Source organism: Apis mellifera, linkage group LG8, assembly GCF_003254395.2.
Source record: "Apis mellifera strain DH4 linkage group LG8, Amel_HAv3.1, whole genome shotgun sequence".
Classification (NCBI taxonomy): domain Eukaryota; kingdom Metazoa; phylum Arthropoda; class Insecta; order Hymenoptera; family Apidae; genus Apis; species Apis mellifera.
Window position 1 is genome coordinate 1,802,424 of NC_037645.1, and position 9,806 is coordinate 1,812,229.

Consider the following 9,806-nt stretch of genomic DNA (forward strand, 5'->3'; position numbering starts at 1 on the left):
CAAGACGGTGCCTGATTTCCACGTATACTAGATACCACATTTATAAATTATATTTTGTCTGTAATAGGAACTCAAGTAAGAATTGTAAAAATATCGAATATAAGATACACGTGTGACCTGCTTTATATTCTTTAATATATATATTTACACTTTGAAAATGTTATAATCACAAATCACTTTCAATATTCAAATTTTTCATTAGCAAAGAGTTTCATTTTCGACACTTTTAATAAAGAATCTTTACGTTTAAAAAGAACGAATATATATATAATGTATGAATATAAAAATTGCAACTTCATATAAATTGAATAAATACGCAAAATTAATTATGTAAACATTATGAAAAATAGATAGCAAATTAATCAAACGAGTAATTTCTGTAATGTACATATTAATAAATAATTTAGTAGATATCCTGTATAATACCAATTTTATAGAAAAAGATATAACGCAATAAGAATATTCTTATTTACGTTATATAAATGTATATTTTACATTATTTCTTTTTTTCTTTTTGTGTGTTTTCTTAATTTTGTTTATAAATGCAATATGTAGTGTATCCGTAGAAACAGTTTTTTCTCGTGGATCACATCAAAACGATTCTTTGCAATAAGAATAGTTACAAAGACAAGAAAATATTCACAAGACAATTTTCGGTTTCGCAGCGTCTAAACACGTAAACGCTTAATTCGCATATCTTTATATATTTTTTTTAATTGGAATTCTACTTAAAATTAATTCTTCGATTTTTTCGAAATATTCTATTTATCATCTTTTTCGATTGGATCTTCTTTTCTTTCTTTTTTCTTTTTTATTTCTATTTTTTGTTATATAGATCATAAATTGTGAGATCCATTTATTTAGCTATCGAAACTCGTCCAGGCGTACAAACAACAGACATCTACTCAATATACATGCGAATTGCATGACTACTTTATGATTTCTGAATATAAATATACTGCCGTATGTATCGTTCAAATCTAATTTTTAATGCTGACTACTTATAAATGAAGAATATTAGGAGACGAGGTTATACATTTTTTTTTTCTCATTACATAAGATTTTTAAAATTATTCACTTATTATTGTAATAATGATGTCGGGATAGTAATACATTTTACACACACATATATATATATATATATTTATATATATATATATATATAAAGAAATATACATGAAAAACAAATTTGTAAAAACGTACAAGAATTACACTATCTTGGCACTTATTTCATAAATAATAAACATTAGTTTTAACATAAAATTTATAGAATAATAATCTCCGTTTATTACCTCGTTCCTTCATCTCCTTGTAATAGTAATAATAGTTTTGCAGTGAAGATACTAGTACTAATAATAGTAGCAGTTGTGTAATAACATTAATGATAGCAGTAGCAATGGTCATTAATTAACTATTCAATGAATTCAACGATCAAACAAAAGGACTGGACAGTTGCGTATACATTTGCATATATTCCAGCGAAAATCGATTGCTTGTTGCACTGTTTTTTCTATATCATTCTAATACTACTTTATATTTTTTCTTTTGGGTTTTCCTTACTTCTATTTTGTTAATCAGTCACAATATATATTTGAGTAAGAAAACCCACTTCTATAACTAAGATTTTAATCGATTCTCACTGAATGTTTAAATTTGTTCTTCAAGATATGATTAGCATAAAATATGGTTCTTAAGTTATATGCATTATTATAGCTTAATTTTATATTTCCACATAAGAATCTTACTTCTCTCCAAATTTGATAAAATTTTTCATAATACACGAAAGATAAAGCTATTCCGCATAAATTGAAATTCTCCTATAATATAATGCAAGGACAGAGATAGAGATAGAAATAGATTAAACAGAAATAGACAGAGACAAGCAGAGAGAGAGAGAGAGAGAGAGAGAGAGAGAGAGAGAGAGAGAGAGAGAGAGAGAGAGAGAGAGAGAGAGAGAGAGAGGAGTGACTGACTGATTGAGTGACTGACTGACTGGCTGACTGACTGATTAAATATCTATATCCAGTGATACATTTTACAAAACAATTGTAATATTTTTTTTCGCATACAAAAGGAGTGATAAATTTACTTTGCATGTAATCATAATTATTATAAAATTATAGACTTTGTTATTTTCTTTCTTTCTTGATTGAATGACACGAAAAACAGATAAATGAAAAATAGAAAAAGATATTCATTTCCGTTAACGTCTAACTAAAAAGCGGTGGGATCTATTAAAGTTTAACAAAAAAAAACGAAGAAAAAAAAGGAAATATGTTAGCTACTTAATAATGTTTTTTTGTTTGATCGGGATGTAATAGGTATACAAAGTATACTTCGTTGAAATGATTAAATTAAAAACGTTAAAGCCTAACGAAAAAATAAGTTTCGATCTCATGAAATTCATAGATTGGAAATATTTATGCACACGTTCATTTCACTCGTCATTACGGCAATTAAAATAAAGTTATAGATCCAACTTTCGAATCTATATACTTATTAATCGATATAATTAATTTATATCTTTGCCGTGCATTTGCAAATGCACCCTCTTCTTTACTGAATTTTGTCGCAAGACTTAGGAAGAGGGATTTGTCCATGTTATATTCACATTAATCGCTTCTTTTGGTCCTGTTCTTGATAAAAAATAAATATTATAATTTTTCCATATTTTTCCAACAAATAAATCTTTTTTCATTAAAACATGTTACTTACCTATAAAAGCGAATTAATGAAATGTTCAAAATGTAAGTTCTTCAGTATTTTCAGCATCAGATGATAATTCTTGACGTAATATTTCCATACATGATTTCGGAATAAGAGTACCGACTATTTTTAAACCTTCATCTATAATAAAAAAATAAAAAATAATTTTAAAAAATTGTAACAATTCCTTAATTTTAGTTTTGAAAAACTATATTTAAATTTTTCTAATAAAACTTACCAGTTCGTAAACGTACAACTTGCATTTTAGTATTATGAGCAGAACGTGTCGCAAGAATGCTTTCAACTCGACTCCATACACTTAATACCGAACCTGATAATACATTATAGGAACGTCTTCGAAGTCCAACCTCACAATCCATACCAAGAGTCGCATTTTTACAATTGCCACGCCAATAAGCGTGTGAACATGTATCTACAGATGCTTCATATTGTTGTGACCAATGTGGTTCTGCTTCATCTGAAGATACTTTCTTATATTTTTTCTCTAATTCACCTAGAGTTTCTTGTCTTAATTGTAATCCTGTATTGGGTCTTTTAACAAAAATATAGATCAGAATAAAAACAAATTTAAATCATTAATCATTTTCTTTTATAATAAAACTCCATTTATCTGAATTAATACTATCACAATACTTGATTTATGGAATATATTTTTAAATTTTTAATGTTTCTAAATTCTAATCTAATTCATTTAATACAACATTTATATTAACTTATATTGTTTACTTGTTTCTTCTTAGCATTAGTAATTTTTTGTTTTCTATGTAATAATTTATGAAATAAATGGAATTTTACTATACATTATAGGGAAAAAAATACTATAAAAAATATTATAAAAAAATACCTATAAACCATATATAGTTGATCTTTTTTACTCTCAGATTTCTTTTTTCCAGTATCCACTAAAACTGCAAGAATTGCTGTTTGCTTTCCATTACGAATCTGATGACTCAAATAGAAGCCTTCTTTGGATCCTGTTAATTCAGAACATTTATCCATCGATTCAGACCAATTCATTCCACGTTCGACATGAACAACATGAAGTTCAGTTGGTGCCTTTCCAGTAGCATGTTTCCGCAGAAAACGATACAATTTAACTCGTTTTACATTCTCACCAGATGTACCAAGATCAAGAATACCCATATCAAAACGACCAGTTTTTTTCGCTTGTGTTACAATCGCGTTTAAAGTATCAGTGAAATATTTAAATAGTCGATTTTGTAAATCAACTGGCATACCAAGAATACGATTTAAAAATTTTGACATGTTGTTATAGTCTTTGTCCAATGTAAGTACACCCGGCGTACTCTCGCTATTACAAATTAAACCAACACCAACTAATGCATCTGCTACGTCTTTAAAGAAGTCACCTTGATAATCTTGTGGTGGTGGTACAAGCGGTGGTTCATATCTAATATTTCATTTTAAAAAAATATTTTAATTTATTAAAATATATTAAGCGATATATAAATATATAATATATCTTATAATAAGATATAAAAAATATACGAACTTCATTATAGTTCTCATTGTTGCCTCAAGTGCTGCACGTCCATATTTGTTATCAATATTGAATTGTGAGAGATCTCTAGTTTCTGTAGCCCTTCTATCACCATGCGTGAGAGCCCCGAGACTTTCAAGACGTTTTGCAACAATAGATGCAAATCGTCGTTCACCAGCCAAATCCGAAATAAGAAATATATATTCCGGTGCATTGACTTGATTAGAACGATGTGTTCGTCCAAACTGTTGTATTGCTCTATCTGCGCTCCATGGTAATTCAAGAGTGATATGCACACGTCGCATCTGATTTCTCGCTCGCCTATCACTTTGTAATGATATACCACTGCTAGCTGCTTCTGAGATAATAGCTACTGTTTTTTCACCATCCATAAATCTATTACAATATTGAATTATTCAAATTTATTTGCTGAAAGTATATTATCTTTTTTAAATATAATATTTAAATTAAAATTGATTATATACCTCTGTTTCTCAGTTAAATTAAGAGTTTCCAATGGTACATCCACTTCGGATCTGGATTCGTATTGAATAGTACCATCTTCTGTTTGAACAACTCGTCCTTTCCTGCCAGTCATTTCAGCCACATTTTCTGGTCCACCAAACTCATCGATTAGTTGATCTAAAGTATTTGGTGGCAATCGTTCTCCCAATTCTTCAATTTGCGATAATAATTCTTTCTTCATAGTATAAGCACGTTCTACAGCATCTCTTGATGGTGCTCGATTACGTGTTGTTCCAGCTCCCATTGGACCTAAATAATTTATAAATATATATAACTTGGAAATATTTTTAACAACATGAAATATATACCGCTTCGTTTCTTCACTGGTTTTTTTTGTTTTTTAGCGCCCTTCTTCCTTCGTCTTCCATCACCTGAATCTATAATGTAAGTAATAAATAATTAAAATATTTTTATTTTACATTAGAATTGAATTTAATTTTAATGATTTATGATATTTACCAGAATCTGTTTCACTATAATTAAAAGAAGAATCAGAAGTGATATTGCTCTCCTCATCGGTCTTGTGATCATCTTCACTCTCACTACCACTTTGCTTATATTCTGAGCCAGAACTATGTCCACCATTTCTTTCGTCATCCGTAAAATCGTCATCAGATGGAAATGTACGAACTCTTTTTGAAGCTCGTTGAGCAGCCTGTCGTATCGGTTTCCTTTTACTTCCACTTGCAGAACCACCTGCACCATCAATATCATCGAGATCGTCTAATCTTTGCATTTTCGATGGTTCAATACCAAGAACTCGTTGTATGTGATTACGATCTGATGCTGGAAAATGTTTTTCTACTAATGTTTGAAGCACTCCTCTAAAATAAAAAAATTCATGTAAAAAATAATTTTTTTGTACTTAAATATGTAATATGTAAAAAATTAAACGATAAATTTACTTTGCAGTGGAAACGAAATCGCTTAATTCACCATCATCGCGTTCCAATTGTTCTAACGTACGAGCTTCACCAGTAGATTGTAATCCGATAACTACGCATTTTCCACACTTCACAGCTTCTCGTGCAACTGCTACAGCATGTTTTACTTTAGCTGCAATGCACAGATATTTAAAGAAACGTTGATGGGATGACCAGAATTGTCCCCACATAGTCTTTTTCATACGATTTTCGGCATCCAACAATTCTGCTGATTCTTGAAACCTATGCATTGCTTCGACCCACTATAAAAATTTATTATTTAAGAAATTATTACTTATTAATTTAAAGTTTTTATTTTAATACTTACAAGACGAACAGAACGATCATAGATGTCAGTAAATTCTTTGGATAATGGTACTTCTTCTATTTTAAAAGCTACACCATGAAAACTAAGTTGTCGAGCGATGTACATGCCTCGAAGTTTCATGTCCATTGCTACTATTTCCATTACACCAACTCCACGTTTCTCCACAGCAGTAATAAAATCATTGAATTCAGGAAATGGTGTTCCTTCACCCCACATACCTAATCGAACCATATAGGCCATATTACGGGGCTCAGAAGCACCCGTAGCACTGGCGTATACTACTCTAGCTTTGGGAAGTTTATTTTGCAACTCTAAGACTGTTAAACCTAGAATATATCAATAGAATACATCAATATGATATATATTAAATATGATACTAAATATAAATGTATGTTTTAAATTTAAATAATATATTTAATACATATACCTGTTTTTGTAGGCTTTGAACTTCCTGTAGGACATAAATTTTTAGCCCTATGACATTCATCAAAAATAATTAATCCATCAAAATCTTCACCACACCATTGTAAAAGCTGTTTCAACCGACTCTTATATTTTCCACCACTTTGAGAAGATTCTCCAATTAGAGCTGAATATGTACTAAATATCACTCCTTTTTTTACGTTGCCATTTACTGCCGACGAAATTTTTGCGTACTTAAATTTGTTTAAAGCATGAACCTAAGAATATAATTTATAATTTATATTCAAAATTAAAATTATAAGCAATTAATAATTTATATAATATAAATATATATAAAATTTAATAAAATATTTTTAATTTAAATAAGTACTTCAATTTTGGATGCACCGATATCGTTTAAATCACGTTCAGCATCATATTTAAGGTCATTTGAGACTGATACCCAAATAGCACGTTTTCTTCCTTTCAAATAATTTTCAAATATAATTCCAGCTATAGTTCGTCCTTTGCCGACTCCTGCACCATCACCGATAAGAAAACCAGCACGTGTACTATCTGGTAAGAGATGTTCGTGCTGTTGGGACGCATACGTTATTGATTCAAGTTGTAACGCGGATAAAGCTCCAGTTCGTATCGTTTCTTCAGGAATTGAAAGTTTATACCAAACATCTGTTGGTTCAACACTAGATAGTGATGCAGTTTCCACGACAGGATCTGGATGCTTTCGTCCGAGCTTAACTATAAAACATCATATTAATTCGAAAATTATATAATATCACATAACATATTTCATATAATATATCAAAAATAAAATTAAATAACATACGTTTGGTTGGCATATAGTCAGAATATGTTTCCGCAACACCCATATCTTCATCATCTACTTCTTCTTCTTCTGGTATAGTTGGTTGCATATTCATTTTTGCAGGATCTCCAGAATTCATCCATAATTGAGCCACACCTTTACCTACAGTAATATTTCAAATTTTAATTTATACAATTATTGCTATAATTAATAATATTAAATTTATTATAATTGATATAATTAGCGATATAAACGATATTCTTTAATTTCTAATATATTAAAAAATATTTAAATTGTGAATAATACCTGACAGCCCAGCTGGCCAATTTGGGTGTAAACCATTTTGGTTTAACAATTGCACAAGAGGATTAACTCCCATGTTCATTCCAGGCATACCCATAAAACCACTCATTAAGCTCATATCCATGCCTAAATTTTATATATAATAATATAAAATTATTTTTAATAATTTTTTTAGTAATTATGATAACAATAGTATTATTTAAAATAATTATAATTAAAATATAATAGTTAATCACATTTATATTACTATTACTAATGTTATATACAATACAATGGAACAATAAACGTATAAATTCATTATATAAATACATTTTAGTTGCAAAACAATAATATATATGCATAATTAACTCATACATACATTGATCATAATATATTGTTTTTTATTGAAAATAAAATGAATTAATTCGATGTTATCATTAAAAAAAATTAATAAAAATTATTTTACACTTACTTGGTGGAAAAAAGGCTGCAGGATTGAAACCTGCAAGAGTTGCTAACCCTGGTGGAAAATATGGTCCACCAGCAGCAGCTAACTGACCTAATTGACCCAATTGGTTTGCATTAACAAAACCAGGTGGTGTACCCTGTGATCCTCCTACACGTACCATTTCATAACCGGGTGTTGCTGTCTTAGTTACCAATCCACCAGGGATTTTATTACCAAACTTCTGATTTAACACTGTTCGAAAAATATGAGATCAAGAATATATTTTTTTATAATACTATTATTAAAATGATTCTTACTATTTAATGCTCCTTGTCCTTTAGCCATAACATTAGATGGCGCATCTGCAGGCTTCTCATCTTTAATATTTGCAATTCCAGTAGCAGTGGCAAGATCTTTACCACCACCTAACGAAAATTATATTAAAATATATATATATATATATATATATATAAAATATATAAAAAATATATATATATATTTTATTGTTTTTTATAATTACTATTTTTCTTCAAAATATGAAATATTTACCAGGTACACCCATGTTATCGGGATCTTCATCTTCATCACTGCTGCTATCTTCATTCATTGCGTCCTTATCCCTTTTAGTTGACTAAGAAAAATTTGCTCAATGTTTTTAAGGCACATAATATCATTACTATGTGTTAATTTATTATTATTCAAAAAATAAAACCATTATTTAAATTATTATCATTATTATCATCATTATCGGCATCCTCGGATTATAATAAAACAATGGATCAAGCGTATATTTCAATATATTTTTATATTTGATCCATACTTTGTTTTTTTCATATTTTTAAAATATCATGTAATTATCTTACTTTTTTATCCATAAATATAAATATATATTAAATCTAAAAACAGAAATGTCGAAAACTATCGTATATACCGATATAATACCGTGATTTATATTTTGATTAAAAAAAAAAAGTGAACAAAAAAGTGAAAAAAATAACAAGGATGTCGAGATTATGAATTTGTTTAACTTTAGGAAAAAGCGGGAGGGATATAAAATAAGGAGAGAGAGAATCGTATATTATTTAAAATTACATTAGGAAGAACCATATATATTCATGATACACAATCATCGCATCTATAGGTTAGTCGTGCTAAGAAGTGCACAAAGAAATACGCATTGCATGAAAGAAGCGCGCTTTCTTCTAAACGTATCAATGAAACTACTGTAAACAAAAGCTCACCATGACAGAAGATTCCTTTAAACTCCTTGCGATTACAGAAGAGTCAAGGTAAACACGATATCTCGATGGAACACCGACGATGAATAATTATCTTTGCTGTGTAGTCGAAGATGCTGACTATGACAGTGCACGAGACACTTTTTTTCCTCCCAATGAATCTTGTGTGTCGTGTCTCGTCAAATGGACATCATTCAATAACAATTGAATGGCTGGTGAATTGTGCGAACTAAGAAATCACAGTGTAAGAACTTACTGTGCGTTTAAATCGAGCCATTTATGTGATTTAAACCGAATATATACTTGAAACGCGTTCGCCAAACACGGCTGCCGCCATCTTGGCTTTCGCCCGGCCCACGGTGCACCGCGATACAAATACAAAAACACACGCGCTAACTATGGCTGCTGCTTTCGGAATATGATCATGCAGCGTTGCCAAATGTATTCATTTAAGGGGACATTCTCAGGAGCGCGTTAACTAAAAAATTACTTTTCTTTCAAAAAAATAATTGATCAATATATTTTCTTGAATTCAATTAATAGTATTATTTAATAATTGCAAAATTAGGTAGATATTTGAAAAAATAAAAAAATAAAACTATATGA

The 9,806-nt window shown here is 29.5% G+C and overlaps 1 protein-coding gene across 1 annotated transcript; it reads right to left on the reverse strand.

The window, feature by feature from the left end:
* Positions 1–1,707: 1,707 nt before the first annotated feature.
* On the reverse strand, positions 1,708–9,595 carry LOC100578826 (protein strawberry notch-like). Its single transcript, XM_026442495.1, has 18 exons — positions 9,204–9,595; positions 8,512–8,593; positions 8,280–8,387; positions 7,987–8,214; positions 7,539–7,661; positions 7,254–7,394; positions 6,798–7,165; positions 6,432–6,684; positions 6,005–6,330; positions 5,659–5,939; positions 5,213–5,577; positions 5,062–5,130; positions 4,714–5,002; positions 4,241–4,624; positions 3,572–4,138; positions 2,945–3,258; positions 2,716–2,847; positions 1,708–2,631 (listed from the first exon to the last, which is right to left on the reverse strand). The coding sequence occupies exons 1-17, from the start codon at positions 9,204–9,206 to the stop codon at positions 2,741–2,743; spliced, it is 4,008 nt and encodes a 1,335-aa protein (XP_026298280.1). The 5' UTR covers positions 9,207–9,595; the 3' UTR covers positions 1,708–2,631; positions 2,716–2,740.
* Positions 9,596–9,806: the final 211 nt, after the last annotated feature.